Source organism: Xiphias gladius, chromosome 1 (genome assembly GCF_016859285.1).
Source record: "Xiphias gladius isolate SHS-SW01 ecotype Sanya breed wild chromosome 1, ASM1685928v1, whole genome shotgun sequence".
Classification (NCBI taxonomy): Eukaryota; Metazoa; Chordata; class Actinopteri; order Istiophoriformes; family Xiphiidae; genus Xiphias; species Xiphias gladius.
Window position 1 is genome coordinate 625326 of NC_053400.1, and position 24661 is coordinate 649986.

Genomic DNA, 24661 nt, shown 5'->3' on the forward strand with positions numbered 1-24661 from the left:
TTCATGAATGAGTACATACATCTGCTTACGCAGAGGAAATCAGTTGAGTAAGTGGTCATTCAATGTGACCCAGGACACATTTGCAATCAACTCCTAAATGAATGTTGACATAAGGAGCCCAGCCTACCTCTGAATGTGGTCTTAGTTATCAGATCTCAAATGCATCCTCAATGCGTATTGGGTGTATTCACACCTGTACATGGATCAGATCATGTGATCATGTGATCACATGATCTGATCGCATGCCTAAGAGACCGCAGCCTAAGAGACAACCAGCACAGCAACACATGACAGTTGTAGTTAGTCTCCTCACAGGTCACAATCTGCCTTTTTATTTACTTATTTGACATCGGATACTTACGACTTTGTTTCTCTATTGATCCGAAACAAACATTAATAACTTCTATATGTGCAAGTAGGCCTATGACACACGCACACTCAGAGACACACACACACACACACACACACACACACACACACACACACACACACACACACACACACACACACACACACACACACACACACACACACACACACACACACACACACACACACACACACACACACACGTGTGAACAGACAGACAGACTGGCAGACAGACAGAGTGTTATTTGTTTGTTCTTGTTTTACACCACCGACAGTGAAATTCTTCACAAAGCACTTCATCAGTGAATATGACTCCCATCTAGGTGAGATTTTCAGTTGTGGAAAGAAGCTAATTACATTCACTAATGTACTCTAATTATGTACTTGAGTATTTACATTTGGTGCTACTCTCTACTCCAACACATTTCAGAGTGAATGTTGTAATTTTTACTGAACTAACAGCTGCAGCGACTGGGTAATTTAAACTTTAAGATTTTACATAAATAATAAGATTATAAGCACATGAAATATAACATATTGTTGAAAATTAAATCAGTGGTTTCCAGCCTTTTAGTTTTGTGTGCTCTTATAATTATTAAATTATTGTATGGCTGTATGTCCTCGTCATGTTTAAGATGTCGCTGAGGTCTTTGAGTTCCACCAAAGAGACATTTCCCCTCTAAACGTCTCACATTTTATAAATGTTGCCCCATACCAGGGTATCTGCTGCTGGTCTTGAAAGTTTAAAAAAGCATACATTAAACTCACTTTAAATTCACTTTTCCCTTTTTTCTTTCTATGTGCTCTGCCTCTTTATTGACCACAGGTCAGTGTGTTTTATCTTGAAGGAATAGTGTGTACTCTATGTACTAGGGGTACAATCACATATAGTGTATGTGTCTGTTCTGTGTACATATGGAGATTATGTACCTATAGTATATCGTATGTACCTTGTATGCAGCTTTGTTCAACCTTGTGCCCAAGACAAATTTCCCCTCAGGTTCAAAGAAGTATATCTTGCCTTATCTCATCACTCAAGCATTACACCCATCTAAACTAACAGTGGGATGGTTGTGACAAGGGATTGTACTGCAGAAGGCTGTTCAGTCCTTTTTGTGGCGTTTCAGTCAAACAATGTCACTGTTACTGCTACGGGAGCTGGAAGATTATTGGCTCATAATAAGTAAGTGAAAATTTAGGCAAAAACTTAAATGAACATAATTTAAGAATTAATAATGTTTCATTGGTTAACAATTCATTGGTTAATCCTTCATTGGGTCTGGGTCGCACTAATTCAATTATATAATTAGGAATTATTGTTATATACATCTGGGCAGAACTGACAAAAAGAAATACAGTAAATATAGCTGCAAGTGGCAATATGCAGGTTTTAAATTTTTTGCACCCAACAGAAGGAAGCAGCTCAATTGCCCAAAATTAAAGCCACAAGCAGCAATGAGTTGGTTTCAGGCTTGACAAAACCGAACAAAGTCACTTAAACAAGTTTAATTCTGTTTAAAGGAGTGAGACCAATCACACACTTGTTTCATCATTACATTGAATGCAGAAAAAAATTCTACTTTCAACAAAGTGTCCATGTGGTAGACAGGATAACATCTTATCCTTATCCTTTTTTTTTTTTTGCTGTTAATTATAGCGCAACTATTGGGCTGATTGGAATCATATTACTTGGGAAGCATTCACACATAATTTCCAGTTATGGTGCCAAGTGTCATGTCTCTAGCTCATTCCAACTAAGGCAAATTGAGCGATGGCATAACATGAAAGATATTGATGAACAGGCTATGCCCACAGTCACCATCAATATTAGCCTTCAGATCTTGGTTAATACTTGCCCGCAGATAATTTGCACCCAAATTGGTGAAATTCTGCAAGCCAGGTTTTGAGGTATACATTTTTGGTTTTTGCGGTGCCTCCTTTGGGATGGGCTCAAAATGCGTCGGCCTAATCTTAAACATGGACTGAAAACATCTACCAAGATTTGATGATTGGACAAATCGTTAATGAGTTATGACTTGTCAAATTTCAAGTCAATCTGATTTACAATGTGAGGGACGTGTTCTTTCCTGCACTTTCCATCTGGTCTATGTGTTAATTTTTCTTGGGAAGCATTTGCACATTATTTCCAGTTACTGGGCCAAGTTTCATGTTTCTAGCTAATTCCAGCTCACCGCAATTTGAGCTGTAGTTAAAAACTAGCTAGTTAACACTAGCCCCACCTCGAGCAGCTACATCAATAAAATTCTGATGTATTAACAATCTAACAATGTCAGATAGAGTCATATATCAGTGACAGGGACCAAACCAGTGCTTTCAGTGCTGATTATTTAACTACAAAGCTGAAAATTCTTTTGTACTGTAATGGAGTATTTTCCATGTATTGGTCGCTTAAAAGGATCTGAGTAGTTCTTCCACCACTGTACAAAATATTGGAATGTATTGGTGAAAATTTAATAGTCTCTTCTGTGTCCTTGGATGCCATGCAGAGGATGTCTACGCATCAGAAGAGACATTGGACCAGAAGCCAATCATAGCGAGAGTGACAGAGCCCTGTGAACAGGTATGAACGATAGATAGTGTGTCTTTTTATATGACTTTTTATTGTTTCCATGAAAAAAAGAAAACTGTGCTCCCAACCACATCAAAAGTAATAAGTAATGAAGACAAAAAAAAAAAAACAGCCAGTAGTTGCCAGATTCGGGCCTATATCTACTCTGCTCAAGCCCGCAACATACTGAATGAACAACAATAGTAACCTAACAACAACGGCAATATGACAAATATAATAACAATCAATATTATTCTTATAATTGTCATTTAGAAGAAAAAAAAAACGAAAATAAATCTGTTTATATTAAAGAGCATCTATGAAATATACTTTATCATCCAAAGCAAACACAATTATCATTACTCAAAACATTGGTGTGTTATTGATACTCCATCCATGTAACTGAACTAAACCTCTCCCACTTACATCTGTCTGAAATCATTTCAGCTCAAGCAGTGTGTTTGATTTGATTTGCACAATGTAGAATTTACTATTGTTATTCTTTCCATATATAATATTCACTATACAGGGGAAGAAAACTGAATTTCTTCAGTGCTCATAAAAAATAATAATAAAATATTTCAAGCAAAAATGTACATAAAAAAAATACTAATAATCCCTGCTACAATAACAATAGAAAACATTAAAGATTCCAACTAGAATACTGCTGCAGATTAGCAGCAGAATTTGTCTGTCTGCGTGTGTGAGAGGAAGGTGTCAGACCTTTGTATATGTATGCAGTGCTCGGCAGGGGGGAGTAAAGAGCTCAGTAGGCTAACAGGCTGCGGGGAAAAAGCTGTTTGACAGGCTGATAGGTGGGGTGGACAGTCCTTTGGAGGGTTTGGAAGATTGTTTGATGTATGATAAAATGTCTTGAATGGAACACAAGGAGCAGTCAATGATATTTGCATCAAACTAAGCAAAACTAAAATAAAAATCTTTAAGGCAAACCAAACTTCAGAGTAATTTTTGAGTTAGACCTGATCTCTGCTGGTGAACCCCAGGAACTGTTTAGTAGAAATCACGAAGGCCTCACTGAGAAAGAAGACTCAGATAACATGAAACAACAAGCTGTCGAGGCAAGATTAACACAGGTAAATATACACATTCAAACAATTCCGACATGAAATAACTATTTTAACACTATAACACTGGCAGTCTGAACATATCCACAAATAAGCTTTGTGTTATTTAATGTGGACAGTGGCTTTATTTTAAACTTCCTTCCATATTGTGTTTACACTTCTGCAATTCAGAGGCAGAGAGTGTTATCTGTCATGAGCCAACGCCTCCTCGTTGTCAACAGTAATTATCATATACAGAATCTGTAGAAAGACTTTTATCAATGTTAGCGTTGGGTGTAAAAAAAACATTGATATGGAAAGTAATCTGATGTTTTACAGAATAATCTAATATTGACTCTCTTTTTGGATGACAGGGTTGAAAGCTTTATTTGACAACAGTAAAGGAAAAGCAAAGACTGTAGTCACCCAGTCCTGATACTATCAATCTGTTGAGGATAAAAACACAAAAAAAGATAAAAGCTTATTTTTATTGCAGTCCCGTTAAGAAAGGAGAAAGGGTAAGAAGACAGATCTTCAAGTCAGACAAGACAGGTGAAGAAATACCAGTTGAAATACCAAATGAAATACGAAAACAGACCAGACTGACATATTGCATACAAACAGACAAAACAAACTTCAGATTCAGGCGCCTCTCAGTATATGAATTTTTTTTTTGATCATAAAAATCTATAATATAAAAGCAATAACATTATTTAAGCTACGTCTTGTTGCGGAGAGAGACGAAACAAGTTTGAGTAAATCTTCTATATCTTTCTGTGTTCTATATGTGTTTGTGGAGGAAAGTTGACCTCGGAGACAAAGTTAACGTGTTGATGTTTAGCAGATATAAAGTTGACCATGTTCATTATCTTAGTTTAGCATCCTAGCATGCTAGTATTTGCCAGCAGTAAACACAAAATCCAGTTGAAGCTGATGGGAATGTCATTAGTTTTGCAGGTATCTGATCATAAACCAAAGTATAGGACGAATTAAAATGTTGACCTGATGATGGTGGTAGATGAAAAGTTGGAAAAGTCTCCAAAGTTATTTCCGTTCATTCTGAGGGGAACATGGATGGACATTAAATCTGATGATAATCCACCGTTCAATTGTGAATCTGAGCTCAAAATACTTTGTTGTTGTCTGCCAATTTTGGCACTTGATTATTGATGATTTACTGATGTTTGAATGTTGTAGGCAGATGGAGCGAACAGGGGGAGACATGATTCAATCTACACTCATCAACACATACATAAGAGGTGGTATCATTAACAAAAAACAGGTCAATGATTAATCTTAGTTCATGTTAAAAGTTGGTAAAGATCCCAAATATTCTGAATGGATCACTTCTTTGAACTACTGGAGACAAACAGGAGATCAGTTTATATCAAAGCTTTAATGAGGCTCCATGTGAATAACTTCCTCACAGTGTTGTAACAGTGATCCTGATATGAAGCTAATAATCTAATTAGTTTTGGGTCTTGTTGTGTTGTCTTGATTTGAAAGATACCGCAAGGTGACCCCCCCTGTAGCGTCCTCAACATCTTAAAGAAAACCATTGCAGTGGAGGTTTTTCCAGTAGCCATTTTATTAGTTCATAATCGGCAGCCAAACATAGTGACACACATCTGGACTGCATCTTAGTTTATTAGCTTCTTATCGAATTAAAGGACGATTTTAACATTTTGGGGAATACGTTAATTCACTTTCTTAGTTACATGAGTTACATGCTTAGATGGAGTATTTCAGTAAGTGAATATTCACATATATATTACATCTTTAATTAACATTTGAATATTGCCCACTGTACGGCATTGTACAACTTTTAAAATTAAATGTCAAACAGCTTTTCCATTTTTATTTTTATATGGTCATAGAATGCACATAAGTGTATGTGAAAATAAAAAGGCAAATTGGAGTATTGCATATTTATTTCATTTTTTACTCAAATAACAAATAACTGTGGAAAATTATAATGCTATTTTGGAATTACATTTTCATTTTTCAAGTTTACATGGTCATTTTAATATAGTCCCCCATAGGCTTCCACAGGTAATTGTGTCACAGGCTGAGATTATTCACTGTACATTCAATCTGTTATCTGAATTTTTCACTCCATTGTTTTGACTTTGTTGTGAGACTACAGCTCAGCAGCTGACACCACCTCTGGTTTCTCCTCCTGTTCCTCCTCCTGTTTCCCCTCCTGTTCCTCCTCCTGTGCTTCAGGATTTGAGTACAGGCAAGAGGTGTTGCCATCTTTCCATGTAACCACAATGTTGCCTGCTCTGAGCTCATTCACCTCTCCGTTGGATGAGGAGGGTTTGTTTCCCAGCAGCAGCCTGTCAGGAGATGATGGTGGTGGTTTGCTGCTGTCATCTCTGAGTGGTGAGATGATGTGCAGTTCATCATCTCCACTCTTCTGAGCCAGTGACGCTGCTACCTTGTAATTAGCTATCTTTTTTCTGTTCCTGTGTGAAAAAAAAGACAGGAAACTTTGTCAGTCAGCAGCCTTCACAATGGCATATACTACTACAAGTGTTGCTATGAAATTGTAATTTAAAAACTTCAGGTCATACTTGTTGGCCATGGCTCCCATTCCCAGCAGCAGAAAACCAACAAGAAGGCAAATGAAGGCCAGTCCTAGCAGCACAAACTTCCATGTGGTCGCTGCAACAGAAATAATACACTCTGCTAAACATAGGGCTCATATCATAACAGGAATATACAGTAGTGCTTTACAATAAATAAAATTAAACCAGAGGCAAAAGGCTGTAAGAGGCAATGAAAGAATAAGTTATAACAGTTAGTAGTCAGCAGAACTGACTGCAGACCTGTCTGAAGTGTGTTTTTGCAAAGACGTATAGTCACCCTCCAAAGAAAGTCTCTCTGAGGTCACCTTAAATCTCAGTATTTTCACCTGTACATATTTGTAGGATTTTATGACATTCAACAAGTCCTCCAACCTGAACGACCATATAGGTTGTTTTTCCCTAAGTTCTGATACAACTCATAGGTGCGTCTCCTGAAACAGCGCCACACAGTGGCAGGCATAGCGGGCCTTTGTTGTTATGGTTACAATAATAAACATATGGTTAAGGATGTGGAACGGTCACAGTTGGGTTAGGTTTAGGCACAAAAACTACTTGCGTAGGTTTAGGAAAAGATCATGGCCTGGGGTAAAATAAGTGCTTCCTTAAGACTACGCTGTCATGGTAACACAATACACAATACGTTAACTATCATCGGTTTCACATGGGAAACAAACATGTCTCGTGTGAAAGTTCGTCTTTTCAAATGATCCTGATGGGAAAAGACCCTGTCCAACTGACCTAGACTGGGACAGACCTGCTCCAACTGGCAGTTGTGCCCAAGTCAAATTCATCATCAGAGTTACAGTCCTAATGTGGGTCCAAACCTTTCCACACTGTGATGTGGAAACTTGAAACACTGAGAGAGAAATTTACAGTGAAGTAGGAGACAGCTGCTGTCCTGCAGTGAAACTTCAAAATTGAAAATAACTATGCTATTATACTACATAGACAGTCTTAATTGTTACATGAGGGAGACGTGGTTTAACTAATCAAGGCTAACATGATCCTGTTCATTCCCAGCCAGCTAACACAGCTGGAAGGTGTTAATGTGTTAATCTTGGATAAATGTACCTTGAATGTCGCACTCTTATTTTAAATAGTCAGTGAGTGTGGAAATGATGATCAGCTGATCATGTCACTCTACTCACATTCACATTTCTGAAATGAAAAAATGAAATTGTAGAACAGGTTTATAATAAATCTTCTTCTATCATTTACACATAGTTCATCATCAGAAAAAAAACAAAAACAAAAAAAAAAGGATGGGGCATTGTTGTTAGGCGTGAAACTACATTCTGATTGGATTTTCCAGTGTATTGATTTCAATTTCTTGTATTTTACCCTGTATTGATATTTTTCTCGTTATAGTGAAAATTAAACTGTGGTGATCCAGCTAACTGTCAGTAACAGCTGACAACGGCTATGCAGATAAACAATGAAGAACGATAAAGAAGTGAAGTGAAACATCCAGGCTTGTAACTCAGTTATTCAGGTATAAAGAAGATAATTCTTAAGCCTCACAGGAAACTGGTAACATGTCAGACATAAGTTGAACCCACTGAGTGATCAGTGTCTGACAGGTGGCTAACAGGCTTCAGATGGCATATTTTAAGATGCTAGCTGTAGCTTTCAGAACAGTCTGGAGTCATGAGAGTGAGTACATTTTCATTTGGATAAAGTATTTTAGACATAGCAGCCACACTTACAATCCTCTGTGCGATAGTACCAGTGGAGATACTCTCTCTGTTCCTCCGTCATGGCTGCCATCTTGCCTGCCTGCTCCTCTGCAACCTCAAACTCATCTGGATCATCAGATGCCCTCCTAAATCCTGAAGAATAACAGACAGACATCAAACAGCAACTCTGTTTGTTGCAGACCATAGGACACATAAAACACAAACACCAAAGTTAACATTTATCAATCTTATGCTAAGGAATGTCTCTAAAACTTTTTGTTCAACCAACTCAGTTCACTGATCATTTGTTGTAAAATGTCACACGTGTAAACAAGAGTTTCTGTCATAACTGCTTCAGTTTAATATTTAAGGAACAACAGTATTTCAACATTATACTAAATGTATGTTATTTTTGAACTTTTTCAAAAAAAAAAATGTTTCAAAGGTCTCAAGTAATTCTCATCATACATTATGTTTCAAATGTATAAAATTGTGACTTGAGCCAAATAATGTGACTGAAGCCTGCACCTCTGGTGATAACACCTTGCCTAGTATTAATTTGTGTAAACAAAAATAACAATGTTGTCAAACCAATACATTTTTTGTCATTTGAAGCAACAAAAAATTACATTTTAGAAAGTCTGTTACAGCTGCAGTAATTCGTTTGTCCTACAGGGAGGCAGTATAACAAGCTGTAAACACAACACTGACATATAATCTTATAAAGCTGTTATGGACAACACATTACCAGAAATGCATAGTGGTACAGTCAACATACACAGATATGCAAATAGAGTAACATTAGAAATATGATCATTCATTTGGAGTGGTGTTTGTGTCCACTTTTCAATATTTATAAATTTATAAATATAAAAAAATGTATTACTGTAGCTTAAAGTAAGTCAAGATCAAACTTCAAGATTCCCCCTAAGATGTATTTTCCTCCATTAACCTAAAATGTTTACTCTAGCCGGCCAAAATAAATTATGCACTGCTGTCTTAATCAACATGAGGGCAGGCTGATAAAACAACAGCGTTATCATTTTCACTAGAGCTTATTAATCACAGTTAAAGTAAATGAGGTTAAAACTCCCTGACAGACGAGAACACAGTGAAAGTGCATAAACACCCCTTCTCTGCAATATGTAAGTCTGGTTTCAGCCCTTGCATTCTAAGAAGGTGTAAAGTATGCATGAAGTTCGATAATTGTAAAAAACTGTGAGCCTGATGACTTTGTGCCTGATTCCCATCAGTGTCTCACTCTATGTCACTCAGCTGTCACTGAGTGTTCAGGGACATGCCTGTAGTGATGTAAAGTAACTAAGTATATACTGTATACTCAAATGATACATGTACTTTACATTCCTGGTTTAAATTATTGGCACCCTTGAATTTTAAGTACAGAATTTAGAGTATCTTCAGAAATAAATGCAAATTGACCAATTTTACACAATAAAAATATTTTGATAAAATGTCTAAGGTCACTGAACAAAAAAATAAAAAACAAAACTTGCATAATAGTGAAATAATACAAACACTAAATGCACCCAAGACACAATTATTGGCACCCTTCACTGATGTTTTGTTGCAGAACCTTTGGCAACAATGCAACTCTCTAAACATCTCTTGTAGCCATCTAGAAGCTTCTTGTACCTATCTGCTGGTAGTTTTTGCCACTCTTCCATGTATTCAAACTCTTTTTAGTTTGTAAGAGTCGTCTTTGCAGCTCCCTCCACAGGTTTTCAGTGGTTCAGCTTGGTTTTCACTTTGGGCCAGGGCTCATTGCTGGCCAGTTTAAAACAGTCCATCTTTTCTTTTTCAACCATTGTTTTGTGCTGCTGGATGTGTGCTTTGGGTCATTGTCCTGCTGAAAGACCCAAGACCTTTGCCTCAAACCTAGTTTTTTGACATTGGGTTACACATTTTGCTCTAAAATGCCTTGATAATCTTCTGACTTCATCATTCCTTTGATACACTCAATGTCTCCGGTACAAGAGGCAGCAAAGCAGCCCCACACTATGATAGACCCTCCAATTTGCTTTAATGTAGGTAGGGTGTTCTTTTCCTTTTGGGCTTCATTTCATCACCTATAAACAAACTGATGCACTGCATTCCGAAAGAGCTTTACTTTGGTTTCATCTCTCCATAAAACTTTATCCCAGAAAGACTGGAGCTTATCTATTAAAAGTTTTTGCAAACATTATTCTAGCCTTTTTGTGCCTTTCTTTTAATTGTGGTGTCCGCCTTTTCCCATGGGGGCCTACTTGGTTTAGCATTTCTCATGCCTTCAAACAGCTTTCTTGTCTTCACCATTGTGTATAAGAATCTGGAATCAATCAGCTCCAACCATCTTTCACTGGTTAATACAAGTCACGCAAACACTGAAAATTAAGCACAGGTGATTCTTATTTGTTTTTTTATTTTGTTTGAGGAACTCATTTAAATTCATCAAGAGGGTGCCAATAATTGTGTCAAGGGTCATTTAAGTATTTCACTGTCGTTGTTACTGAGTAAATTTGGACATTTGATTAAATATTCTGATTATACACAATTGTGTATAAGTACAGGACTGTACTTGAGAATTTCCATTTTATGCTGCTTTACACTTCACTATATTTCAGAGGAAAATATTGTAGTTTTTACTGCACTACACTTATTTAATAACTTTTGTTACATGTTTCTTTGTATTATAATAGATTATGATGAGATAAGATTTATTGCAAAAGGTTACCCTTTCTATTTCTGTAATCCTCCCTTACTTACTGAGTTTTTCCTGGCAGATGTCCCCCTCATCCAGAGATCTCCACTTTGAGTATTTGCTGTCATAAGTCAGAATCAGATGCTTGCCATGTAGTGACAGCAGCATTGACGTGTTCCTGCTGATCAGTCTGTCCCTGTTACAGTCCCACATTAACCCTGCAACATCCACCTCCGACCCCTGGCAGGACCAGGTCTGGACTTGGTCTGTCTGCTGGGCCGACAAACATCTGGATGATGCAACACACATCAGCATGCCCTGAGCGAACCAGACCCACTGTTGATACTCTGAGTCCAGGTTGCACTTCTTAAGCAGGACTTCACCTGTAGCAGCTGAGTCCTCCAGACACAGCATGCGCTGGGTGTTGTGGATCATGAACGCCCTCCCCCCTGCAGGTGTTGTGAAAGTGACAGGTTTAGATTAAATGATGCTAATATATATGTCAGTCATAAATGTTTCTGAATGAAGCATCAATTTACCTGACAGGAGGAGAAAAAGCATGATCCAGACATCAAACATATCTAAAAGGAATGGGGAATTGTTGTTAGGAGTCAGAGCAATTTCAACATGTTCCTTAAAAAGAGAAGTCTTAAAGAAAGTGAGTTTATTTTGAATGCTTGACATGATGTCAGGAGCAGAATACCAGGTGCTAAAAAAACATTATGTCTCTGAAATATATCGTGTTTCTGGTAATACTGAATCATTGTATTCAGAAAGAGTAAATATTTATTGTGGTGTTCCCCAGGGTTCAGTCCTGAACCTCACTCTTTTCAGTCTGTACATGCTTCCAATGGGGTCTATCAGGTGCTATGCAGATTACACACAACTCTGTATCTTTCCCTCACCAGGCAATCTAATTTCTGTCCACAATCTGGTAAATTGTATTTCACAAGCCAGTCGAAATTTTGTTCAGTTAAAGAAAGACAAAACAGACATCAGGTCAAAGAAAGAACCTTATTTCACATCTCAGTGCAAATAATTTCAAGTCTACATCTGATGCTAAGAATCTGTAGGTAATCACTGAGGTGGTCGTTTAACTCTTAGAGAACATTTCCAGGGTCACACCATTTCTCTTGGAGGACACTTATGTAAAACTTATTTAAGTTTTTGTTTACAGACAGGTGCAGAGGAGTTTGGAGTATTTCTGCAGCCCTTAGTAGTGTCTGCAGGTCTTTCTCTTTGGCTGCAGGTATAACTTCCACCAATCGGTGGGTGGAGCAGGAGTCTCTGTGTAGCCTGAGAGGGGAAACTTAGGGCAAAAGAAATGTGTTAATCACTAGCTGCTGCTTGTAAAGAGTAACGACTGTGAACACACAGTGACACTTTGAAGTCACCTATGGTAGATGAACATATCAACATTTTTCTTCTCTGGAGAAAGATGATTTTCAAAAGTGAAAGTTACAACCATGTCTACTGCCAGGATCCTCACCACAGACAGAGGGCACAGATGACCCCCAGACTCAAACCTCTCCACTGGCTGACTAGAAGCTGTAGAACAGATTCTGAATCCTTTCAGGGCCTCACTGCAGAATACATCAGTGAACCTCCCCCAAGTTCTGGTCCTAACAGATCATTGTGTTCTGTTTATTCTCTCACATTAACTGTTTCTTAGTCCAGGACCACGGTCTACAGAGTTGCTGCATGTAGTTCATATACCCTCAATGTCTGGATCAGTTTCTCTGTTGATGTGAGAATGCAAACCTCTCTGAGAAGTTTTAAAACAAAACTTTAAACTCATCTTTTTTAACTTGTCTTACTTGGAAACTTCTATATTTTACCTCATGCTCAGTATTGTTATTTATTTTATTCACTTCTGCTTTTTTCATTTTTCTACTTCCTTCTTGTTTTATTTCCTTTCATGCTATTACTATTATTATCCATTAAACTTTAATGTAAAAATGCAAATACCTAGAAAACATGGTTGAATTATCTTTTAGATGTGTGTAGAGGGTTGAGAAATTGTTTCTCTATGTGCCCTTGTGTGTTTAGATTTATGAATGTCTACAAAGATCTCTAAATCTGCATAAGATTTGCACATGTGCAAAAGAATCTGCAAATATGTACACACAAACACACACACACACACACACACACACACACACACACACACACACACACACACACACACACACACAGTGTAGGTATTAAGCTGTAAAAACAGAATTCTTCAGTTCCACCTTCAATACAGTATACCTCTTTACTTGCTGTGTGTTCACATGTGAATCTTTGCTCTGCTCCTTTGGTGCTCCCAGGCTGTGTGATGAAGGATTACACTCCTCTCTGAACCAGTGTGAGGGGAAGTTCAGAGCATTACTTGCTCTGTTACAACATGTGATTTCCAAGTCAAGTCATAAGTCATGTCAAATGAATTTATAGAGCACATTTAAAAATAAAAGGTGTTTACTATAGGGCTTTACAGAGAATTGTTTAAAATAAAACAAAAACATAAATGAATAATAGCTGTAACAGATTAAATTAAAATAATTTTATTGTTATTTTAATAATTATGAGGGCTAAACTGCAGTTGTATAAAGGTGAGACTTTAGCCAGGATTTAAACGTGGCGATAAATGGGGAGGATCTGAGAATCTGAGGGGTCTGGATGGACAGAAGAGATCAGACATGTAGGCAGGTGCCAACTCATGCAAAGTTTTAAAATCAAATTAAAGAATCAGTCAAATTAAAATCAATTCTATATTTCACTGGCAACCAGTGAAGGGATGAACGCATAAGCATAATAATGGATATGTTTCCTTTCAGTTAACCACTCTATTATTATATCAAACAATATGAAAACACATCAGTCCATTTTCTAGCATACTGTAGTGTATCACTGTACTATCTCATATCATACCATTAGATACCATACTCTACCATGCAAGCACAGCACAGCACATCATACAACACCATAAAAGGTAATATGGTAACTGATGGTTATCAGCATACACTGAACACTATGGAAAGCTTTTTGAGCATTCATTCCATATCCTTGATATCAGACGTCAGTTTCCTCCACTAGTTCCGTCTTTGTCAGCACTAGTTGGACTTCTGGTCGCACTAATTCCGCATTTTGTCTTACTAGTTGAACAAAAACTCTTACTAGTCACTCTTTTTCCGCAACTTATGGTACTTTTGTAACTAGTTCCAAAAGAATCCTTACTAGTGATGCCAGGTGCTGCAGTAGTAGCATCAAAATCCAAACTAGACAGCTTTTCGATGCACTAGTGGCCCTCTGGACCAAACAAGTGACACTGAAAGTCTTACTAGTTGTCTAACTAGTGAGCTGCAAAAGCTCTGATATTTTAACTAGTAGCACCCTTTCACCTCACTAGTTAGCTAGTGACCTGCAGTTTTCTGAACTAGTTAGATGATGAAATATTTTTTACTATATATACAAAAATGAAACAAAAAGTGTTAAATTGTTTTTCTGTTGTGCAAATTAATTGCTTTATTTATTTTTCCTTTTTGCCTTTTTAATGGTGAAACACAAAGCTATGTACTCATTTTCTGTTGTGAGCAAGTAAAACACATACGTTTTATCAACAAAAATTCCAGGAGAAGAAAGTACCCACTCTCTAATTCAAAATAAAAGTCCATAGCAGTGGTGACGGTTAAAACATTTTTAAATGCAAAGTTTGTTAACAAGTAACCATGTACAAGTAATATACTCTATTATTGCAAATCAGTGGCATAACTCAACCAATATAATATACAATAATGTTAAAAAAATAAAGAAATATGCATCCACTACTCATTTTTTCGTAAACCGCATTATAAACAGTTACTAGGACTTCAACAGAAAAATAGACTAAGGCACACATTTCTGTTTGTTATGAAATAACAAGCATATTACAGTAATATTTTGGCAGCATGGCTCTGTTGTGGGACTCCCTGCCCATCAAGGAGCAGCAGCAGCAGGAGACCAACGACTAATTGAACAATCTTATCCAAACAGTGGCACTGATATGGTACAACACAGATAATCATAATAATCTAAATACTCAGTAATTAGCGATAAGCCATACAAATGTACAAAGTAGCCACAAGATTTAACCAAAGTGTGTCCTTTAGCAATATTATTGAAGAGGATACAACAAAAAATAACAGCTTGTCTTGTGATGGTTTGTTTAGAATGGACACCTCTGCAGATGCTAAATGGTTACCAGAAGGTGCTTTTTTAATGGATATTTTTTGGCATTTCTACCTTTATTTATATTGACAGTGACATTCGAGATTAACAGGAAAGGCAGGGGGACGAGATAGGGGATGACATGCAGTGAAAGGCCCAGGCAGGATTCAAACCCTAGCCACTGTGGTAATGTCTCAGTCTTGATAAATGGCAGACGCTTAACCAGGTGAGCTACTGGTGCGGCCCAGAGGGTGCTTTTTATATGAGTATGTGAGCTGAGAGAAAGGGACACACTATAATAACATTGTAGTATGTGAATTATTGGCAATGCAGCAGCACACACTACACTGTTTAAACTTTGGTTAGCTATTGAAAAGGACCATGTATTATTTCATCACTAAACACAGTATAGGCCTACAATATAGTACCCCTACCCTAGTAATGTTTTGAGATTACAAATTTTTTAGCCTCGGAAGTGGTCAGAGGTCAAAACATGCCTCTGAAAAACCCAAGAGTCCATTTCAATGCTATTCTGTTGATATTTCAGGCTTCCCTCTCTTATTTTGTTTTACTGTTGATATAAAAATGGTTGATCCGAAGGTACACTTATTCAAGCAGATGCCCTTCCAAATAAATGAACATTCCATTTTAGGTCTACTGAAGGATTTGTGTTATCATATCATGAACTACAAATCTGATTTACGTTTGGAGGTCAGTGTATGTAGGCTAGTGCTACATAATTGATTAACTTTATTTTCTATTTCTGCTGAATCGGCTCAATTTCCTGTGAATTGGAATGAGCTTGAAACATGAAACTTGGCCCAATTGGAAATGATGTACAACTGCTTCCTGAAATATACAGCTCTGGAAAATATTAAGAGACCACTGCAAAATTATCAGTTTCACATATTTTACTATTTATAGGTATGTGTTTTAGTCTATAAACTACTGACAACATTTCTCCCTAATTTCAAATAAAAATATTGTCCTTTAGAGCATTTATTTGCAGAAAATGACAAATGGTCAAAATAACAAAAAAGATGCAGTGATTTCAGATTTTCAAATAATGCAAAAGAAAACAAGTTCATATTCATTTTTAAACAACACAAAACTAATGTTTTAACTAAGTAAGAGTTCAGAAATCAATATTTGGCGGAATAACCCTGATTTTCAATCACAGCTTTTTTTGCGTCTTGGCATGCTCTCCACCAGTCTTTCACATTGCTGTTGGGTGACTTTATGCCACTCCTGGTGCAAAAATTCATGCAGCTCAGATTTGTTTGATGGCTTGTGACCATCCATCTTCCTCTTGATCAAATTCCAGAGGTTTTCAATGGGGTTCAGGTCTGGAGATTGGGTTGGCCATGACAGATTTTTGGTCTGGTGGTCCTTCATCCACACCTTGATTGACCTAGCTGTGTGGCATGGAGCATTGTCCTGCTGGAAAAACCAATACTCAGAGTTGGGGAACATTGTCAGAGCAGAAGAAAGCAAGTTTTCTTCCAGGATAACCTTGTACTGGCTTGATTCATGCATCCTTTGCAAAGATGCATCTGCCCGATTCCAGCCTTGCTGAAGCACCCCCAGATCCTCACCGATCCTCCACAAGTTTCACAGTGGGTGCGAGACCCTGTGGCTTGTAGGCCTCTCCAGGTCTCTGTCTAACCATTAGACAACCAGGTGTTGGGCAAAGCTGAAAATTTGACTCATCAGAGAAAAATGACCTTACACCAGTCCTCTATGCTCCAGTCCTTATGTTCTTTTGCAAACCTCAGCCTGGCTCTTCTTTGCTTCTTATTGATGAAGGGCTTTGTTCTAGCTTTACACGACTTGAGCCCTGCCCCTAGGAGCCTGTTTCGAACCGTTCTCGTCATGCACTTTACCCCAGCTGCTATTTGCCATTCTTTTTGTAGGTCACTTGATGTCATCGTATGGTTGCTGAGGGACATTTGAATGAGTTTACAGTCATCCTGGTCAGTGGAATCTGTAGCTTTGTTGTCCCCAATGTCTGCTGCTTGACCTTGTTCTTATGAACCGCCATCTTAGAAATTTTAAGGACGGAAGCATCCTGACGCTCACTGTATCCCTCTGCCAGTGAAGCCAGAATTGAACCCTTCTTTTCCTCAATCAAAACTTTTCTTTTCAACTTTTCTTTTGGCATGGTCATTAGTTATTTGTTGATTCCAATTACTTTTGAGGTACTAATAGCACTGTTTTGCCATCCAGCTGGTCCTATTGCAAGAGGATAGTAATGACCACAGCAGTGGCTTTTATACTTTTCCTCACTAAATAAGATTTGGTTCAGGTGATCACCTAATCAGTACCGCATTAAGTAGAATGAGGTGTGCTTGTGTTGAAATTCAACAGACACTGTTGAATGGCTGTCATACATGTAGAGATGCTGATTTAAAAAAAACTAGCTGTGGTCTCTTAATTTTTTCCACAGCCAATTTTGGAAAAGAATGCAATTTTGGAAAGGCCACGTGCCTCAAGTCCGATTGACTTAAAATTTGACAGTCCAGCTAAATGTGTGCTACAAAAAAGCTTCTTAGACAAAATAAGTCCGACTTGATGGTTTTTTGGGCATTTTGAAAAACACACTTTTCCTCCTAAACTGTAGGTCCGATTGCTACCTTTTCTGTAGGTCATCATTGTAAAAAGCTTATTAAAAGTTGCAAGAAGCTTGTTGAAATCTTATTTGGTTTTCAAGATACTGTCCAATGAACTTCAAAAAGTTGTGGCTCAGCACATAAAGAAAGTCAACAACTGTTGGGCCAATCATCTCAAAACCTGCAGGATGTGTCCACATAAGTACCTGAAACATATCCCGAAAGTTTCATTCAAATTGAACACTAGGAAGTGCAAAAAATGGGCGCGGCATTACAATAATCTGACTTTAAATAAGAAATTGTTTGTCCAATCCTTATGAAACATATCCTGCGAGTTTTGTAACAATATTGAACCACACGTGTGGAACTATTTTGAACTTGTAAATAGGGTGTGCCACCAGCTCCAAACATGTGCATGAGCCTGGTGCAAATTTTGCTATAAATCAACAGGTTTTTTAGTTATCACAAGACTTGGGACATATTTCTGTTGAACTAAGTTTGTGAAATTATATCAAAATTGGCCAATAGGGGTACCAAAACATAGTAAATTTATGGGGCTTTTATTTTGAAACTGGGCTATGTTTTTTGAGAATGTCAGCCTCCGTCAAATGAACTTTCTTACTTAAACATAAAGTAAAGTGCATATATTTGTGGAATTTATCTTCTTCTGTCACTCTGCATGCAGTTTGCAGTAAAATAAATCATTACTTGTTCAGTGTGTTGTCAGCGTAGGCCTAACATTGGTCAACATTTAAATTTTTGAATTCCAAAGAGCAGGGGCATTACACAATATCTGTAAACATGTAGAATATTACTTGACATATCCAATGACATCCTCCACTGTACTGTATCTTAACATATGAGCATAATCACACACACTCATGAAGGTGGTAAATACACCGCTGTTAAAAATATTCTCTTATTAATAACATTGAGCCAGTATAAGTATCAATTAGTCTTCTAAATATTTGTTTCTTTACTTTTTGTATATATTTTTTCTTGTGAATGCGATTCCATAGTCTGTTTTGATTGGAAGAATCAGAGTATTGTGTTAGAAGTAGAATTAGTATTGTGTAGATCTGTTTTATTTTAGAAGAGACAATACTTCTTTATGACCTGATGATCAATATAATGTACCCCAAAGAATCAACATTTAATCAAACATAACGTTTTAGTCATGGCAAGCCGCTAAAATAACTATTAATAATAAATAACTAAATATTGTAAAATATCTAACTATTATGCCATAAAGGAATGTGACTAAATAGTTTAGCTCATTACAACTCAGTGTGGGCACTTCAGGGCTTTCCATTACACAGTTAGTATAACATTGACCATTCAAAATCCTGGTCCTGCCTGCTTCATTTGCATGCATTCTACTAGTGGCATTAGTGACATTAAAAAAAGGTGCCTTCTTCACTAGTTTACTAATTTCAGTATCTTTTGACTTCACTAGTTGACTTGTTACACACATTTTCTTAAACTAGTGAAGGCTAAAATGCTCAATAGTTAACTAGTTAAAGCCTCTTTGGCGTTACTAGTTAACTAGTGAGGCTCAAAATGTTGACTAGTAAAACCTGTGAAAGCCAAAATGCTCAATAGTTGACTGGTTGAAGTGTCTTTTGACTTTACTGGAACTCTAAAAGGGGCAAGACAAAATATAAACGTCCTTGGAACAGAAAACAAAAGAATGCATTTAATACTCAAAATCCATATAGGTACTCCGTAAAAGTAATCCCTGTGAGACAAAAGGTCAGGCGTCAGACTGCTCTGAACAGTAGATTTCCAAGTGACAGCAGAATAACATTTTCTAGCATTGTTACCTTTGGTATTTTCAGACAGCAGACTTTTTTCACTCATCTCCAAGGCTCACCTCCAAACTCCACCAGCTAGGCTTAGCTTAGCTTAGATCCTGAACTTCCTGTCAGAGCATCCTCTGGCAGGAAACTATGCCCCCTCCTGTCCTCCTCTATAACCATGAGGTTGGGCCACATCCTCTTCTACTCCCTCTTCACACACAACTGGCATACCACAAGGACTTGTGGCACACCACAGGGATTTGTGTGAGTAGAGCCCTGTCCTCTACTCCCTCTTTATACATGACTATGTTCTTGCATTCACAAACTTAAAGTTTGCCAATGACACAACGGTGATTAGGTTGATCTTCAACAACGATTAAATAGCCTATACAGTAGAGGTGCAGAAATTGGTGAGCTGGTGCTCACAATAACGCAAAGACCAAGGAGCTAATCATCAACTTCAAAAGATCACAAAAGAATGAGTATGCTCCAATCTTCATCAACGGAGACCGAGTGGAGAGAGTATCTAGCTGCAGGTTTCTGGTTGTTCACATCTCAGAGGCCCTCACATGGTCACACCACTCACACCACTGCACTGGTTAAAAAAGCACAGCAATGGCTGTTTTTTCTGAAGACACTGAAGAAAGCTGGTCTTCCCATACAGTAGCTGGTGATTTTCTACTGCTGAACCATCGAGAGCATCCTAACATACTGCATCTCTGTTTTGTATCTCAGCTGCACAGCAGCTGATAGGGAAGCTCTTCAGCAGGTTGTCTCCAGTGCACAGAAGATACAGCTCCCACTCCTGTAGGACATTTACTGCTCATGCCGCCTCAGAAAACAAGCTGTCAGCATCTGTGAATACTCCACACACACTCAGCCATCTACACCTGCATCTCCAGACTTTCCCAGAGCCATAGCTGCCCTGAATCAGTCCAGCAAGTATCCCCCATAAACTGGCCACATGGTGTGGCTGGTCCTGTAATGTTGCTGAATTGCGCATCTGAGCTATTTGCAGCTCAGTGTGAATTTTTTTTTCAGAGAATTTGATCATTCAGGAAAGGTCAGTACTTTGGCCTTTTCCATATTTACAGTTAGTGCCCATGTTTGACTGACCTGTGTGAGCATGTCCACGCTCTGCTGTTAGCCCTCTATGGAGGGGGACAGGAGAACCAGGTCATCACCAAACATCACCAGACATTTGACCTCTGTGTCCTGCAGAATTAACCCAGGGGCTGTGGATTTTCCATTTCAATTGCACACCTTTTATTCAAATACATTATTTTGTGTGTGTAGGAATAAGATCTCTTTTTATTTTCAGCCAAATATTTTTTATTTTGATTTTGAGAATCTGTACTGAATTGTGTAAATTCAGTCTCCCAGCCCGCTTCACGGCCTGCTCGCCAGTTGACTTCAAGCTAAAACCCACTGCTGCCACTCACGCCTCCCCCTCATTCCAGACTCACACCCAACCCTTCATCAGCCCTGCATCGGTGGCGTATCCAGCACATTTTGACTGGGGTGGCCAAGATGGGACACAGAGCTAGTGTGGGACGGCCATGGCATGGCAAACCTTTATGAATGGCAGGTGATCAAAATGTGTAAATGCAGATGTTCAGTGCATCACATTGCTTCAATCTATGCACAGATTAATCATAATTGAATTCAAAAACTCATGGTAGCCTCCATTGTCATGTTTGTATTCAAGGCCAGGTTTTTCCTTTTTTTAATACAGCACTAAAAGTGCCATGCTGACCACCCACAACAACTAAAATTGATATTACAACATAGAAGAGCACAAACATGCAGCTACCATTCTATTCAGTTTTCTATTCCACTTCCAAGTATCTGAGAAGCTGTGGTTATTTTAACATGTTTATTTTTAATCAGTAATTATGTTCAGGATAGGCTATACATTTTCTAAGAGCCATTCCTTATCAAAGCTAAATAATAACAGATAGGCTTTATTTAAAATTTTATTTTTAAGCAGAACATATAAATAAGCTTGTAAGGAAAACAGTAAACACCTGTCTTTACATTTTTTTTAGCTTTGATACATTTGTTTGGAAATTATACTGAAATTTGATTTTTTCATTTGTTCTTTTCTATTTCACACACCTGTTTGCTAACTGCATACTATAAGTGTATTAAATAAACACAAATGCAAAAAGCTTTTAGACACCTTCAGTCTTCAATTCAGAAAAAACAACATTTCATATTTCATAGCAGTATCTAGATAATAATAGCAAAACAAAATGCTAACTGCTAGTTGGTTTGCAGTCAGGCTGGCAAGCTAGCACTGTGTAGTTAACATTTAGCTGCTGCTAACTGCTAGATAAAGTTTTCACACATTCAGAGGGAAACAGAACTAAACTTAAAATGACCATACCTCTAAATCGATAGATGCCAGCTTTTGTCCATTTGTCGTCAATGTGACCGAAGTCCTGAGTCCTTGGTCTGACGACCAGCACGTGAATGCAGCTGTGGCGTGTTCAAGTACTTCAGAATTTTTTAAAGTACTGCTTTTTTCTCATGTTCAAAAATCCACTGACCAGAGATCAGGTTTCACAGCCTCAGTCCTACTGTTTCTGTAGTTGGAAATGGCAAACTGGCCCTATATCAGCGGATCAGCTGTACTCACTGATTAACCAGTGTATGTCCCACCTTATTGTGTGGATGAACTTGACCAACTGCCTATCAGATATGGAGCAGCCACAGGGGTGGCCAAAGAGATTTCAGGGGTGGCCCTGGCCACCCTGGACCAGCCTCACTCTGTCCGTGTCCTGCATTTGGGTCCCTTTCTAGCGCTGAACACACTCATGTTTTCCTCACTAGTTAACTAGTGGAAGACATTTTGTCTCACTGGTCAGACTCTGTACCGAACATATAAAGACTTCAACCGAAAGTGTTGGACATTACACTCACGTTTGGTCTTTCCTTTAACTAGCTGAGCCTTGCTCAGCACTAGTGAGTAACTGTGCTTCAACTAGAGAGAAATTTGTTTAACATGTTCGGCTTCTTGTCACACTAGTTAATATTTTTCAGTGCACTAGTTATCCAGTAAGAGTTGAAGGCAAGGTTGGAGGTTGATGTCAAGAGGTTATAAAACTGAGACTTCCCGCCAGTCAACCTGACTAATGCAACAAAATTTCTTCCACTACTTAACTAGTGAGGAAAACATCACTGTCACTAGTTAAGTAGTAAACACTTGTAGCCTCACTAGATAACTAGTAAAGTCAAAATACACTCCAACTAGTTACATAGTGAGCATTTTGGGTTTCACTAGTTAACTTGTGTAGACAAGTGTAGGTATTTAGTTAACTAGTGAGGTGAACAGATGCTTCTAGTTAACACGTCAGAGCTTTGGCAGCTCAATAGTTAACTAGTAAGACTTTCAGCATCTCTAGTTTGGTCCAGAGGGCACCTAGTGAAAAAGCTGACTAGTTTGGAGTTTGGTACTACTAGTGCAGCACCTGGCATAACTAGTAAGGCTTCTGTTGGAACTAGTTAAACAAAAGTTCTACTAGTTGCTGAAAGAAGTGACTTAGTAAGAGTTTTTGCTCAACTAGTGAGACAAAATGCTGAACAACTGCGACCTAACCGAACTAGTGGAGGAAAATGACGGATATGGAATAAATGCTCAAACGGATTTCCATCGCACACCATGTTGAGACTGTGAAGCAATAAGAAATGAAGCTTTGTTAATCTGCTGCAAATCCCATGACCGCACACAGGTGAGGAGCACAAAGTTAACAAACTGTTACTAAATTTACCCTCCACAATAATCTGCAAAGTCCAAAAAAACTTAAATTAATCATCCAAAATAAATATTGTTTACCAACCATTCACTAAACAACACTCGTCATTGGCATCATCCTATCAGTGTGTATTTTATTCAACCATGAAATTAGAGCTGCATTTCTTTGTAGAGTCACATACTCACTTCTGTGATGTTCTGTCTGTAGCTGACACGAGAAAAAGGGAACATCTGACTGTTAAGCTGACATAAAACAAAAATCTTTCCAAAGTTCATGGGGAGGAGCTTGCAGATTTCATTACTTTGCTGTCTTATTCAGAACACTAAGTGTAAAAAACTGAAATCATATGCAGGTACACTGTGCTGGATATAGGACATCATGTGCACATTTATGGAGGAAAGTGTTGTCTGAACTGTTTTGTGATCTCAGGGAAAACCTATGTGAGTTGATCAGACTTTCCATGTATATGTACCATCTGCACATGATTATTAAGTTGAGACTATCTTTCAAACATTTACTGCAGAGCCTTTAAAGCAAAGTTCAGACCATTAGCATTTCAGGTCTTTGACCAATGAGTCACATCCCCTCACAAACAGAGAAGACAAGGTCAATGCAAGGCTGTCTAAACAGTAACCAGCGGCAGGGTCAAATGCCTGCACACACACACACAGACAGAGAGAGAGAGCTGTAACATTTAGTCGTTAAAGGATTTATTTTTATAGCAGAGGTTTGGAGAGGTGTAGAACCTGTTTCACTGAAGGAATGAGTAGGAAGAAATTTCAGCCAAATTCTTCCAAACATGATAGCCCGTGAGTGTTTCGAAAAACAGAGAGCCAAGCCAATGCACACACATTCTCTAAGGCAGTGACGATTGTCTTAAGCAGCTCAGTGAACTCTTTTAACCAGGTCTATCAGTGATAATTTTTGTAGCTCCCTCTGTTGGACAATTTGAGCTACTGCATGGATGAAGCTTGTTTATTATTTAAATTTTCTCAGGACAGTGCTGCTGCTTTACATAAACTGATTTCCCCTGCATTTATTGACTGTAAAGCATCTAGTTTAAAAATGCTTCCCAGTACAATATTTACAATAATCATTTGAATACTGATATTTTCTGTATTTATGCCTGCCAAGACCTTGTAATCCTGTAATCCAATCCTGGATTAATCTTGATATCTCGATTAAAAATCTACCTAATAGATTAAATATGAACAACACTCAGCCTATTACAGTGGAGCCCTGGGTTTCATTATCGAGGAACATTTTAAGTTTCATATTACAGAAAAGCTGGGAAACAGGACTACTGAAGGACAAGAATGCTCATCTGCTTTACTTTTGTT

The 24661-nt window shown here is 38.0% G+C and overlaps 1 protein-coding gene across 10 annotated transcripts; it reads right to left on the bottom strand.

Annotated features, from left to right (window-relative positions):
• Window positions 1-4516: 4516 nt before the first annotated feature.
• Window positions 4517-23805, bottom strand: si:cabz01068815.1 (solute carrier family 51 subunit beta). Of its 10 annotated transcripts, none has more exons than XM_040132844.1 (7): window positions 23507-23805; window positions 13221-13307; window positions 11507-11548; window positions 11033-11416; window positions 8300-8422; window positions 6579-6669; window positions 4517-6470 (listed from the first exon to the last, which is right to left on the bottom strand). In XM_040132844.1, exons 3-7 carry the CDS (start codon window positions 11544-11546, stop codon window positions 6143-6145), a joined length of 966 nt encoding a protein of 321 aa, XP_039988778.1. In that variant the 5' UTR covers window positions 11547-11548; window positions 13221-13307; window positions 23507-23805; the 3' UTR covers window positions 4517-6142. The 10 variants fall into 10 exon arrangements, with proteins under 10 accessions (XP_039988778.1, XP_039988789.1, XP_039988734.1 ...); XM_040132855.1 differs by having other exon boundaries at window positions 13221-13346; XM_040132800.1 differs by lacking the exon at window positions 13221-13307 and adding an exon at window positions 19588-23236.
• Window positions 23806-24661: the final 856 nt, after the last annotated feature.

Coding starts and splice junctions, on each gene's coding strand:
- si:cabz01068815.1 (XM_040132800.1), bottom strand. CDS start 19,624: ATGAGTGAAAAAAGTCTGCTGTCTGAAAATACCAAAG. Junction 8,423..11,032: donor CATCTGCCAGGAAAAACTCA/GTAAGTAAGGGA, acceptor GTTATTCTTCAG/GATTTAGGAGGGCATCTGAT. Junction 6,471..6,578: donor ATGGGAGCCATGGCCAACAA/GTATGACCTGAA, acceptor TTTTTCACACAG/GAACAGAAAAAAGATAGCTA.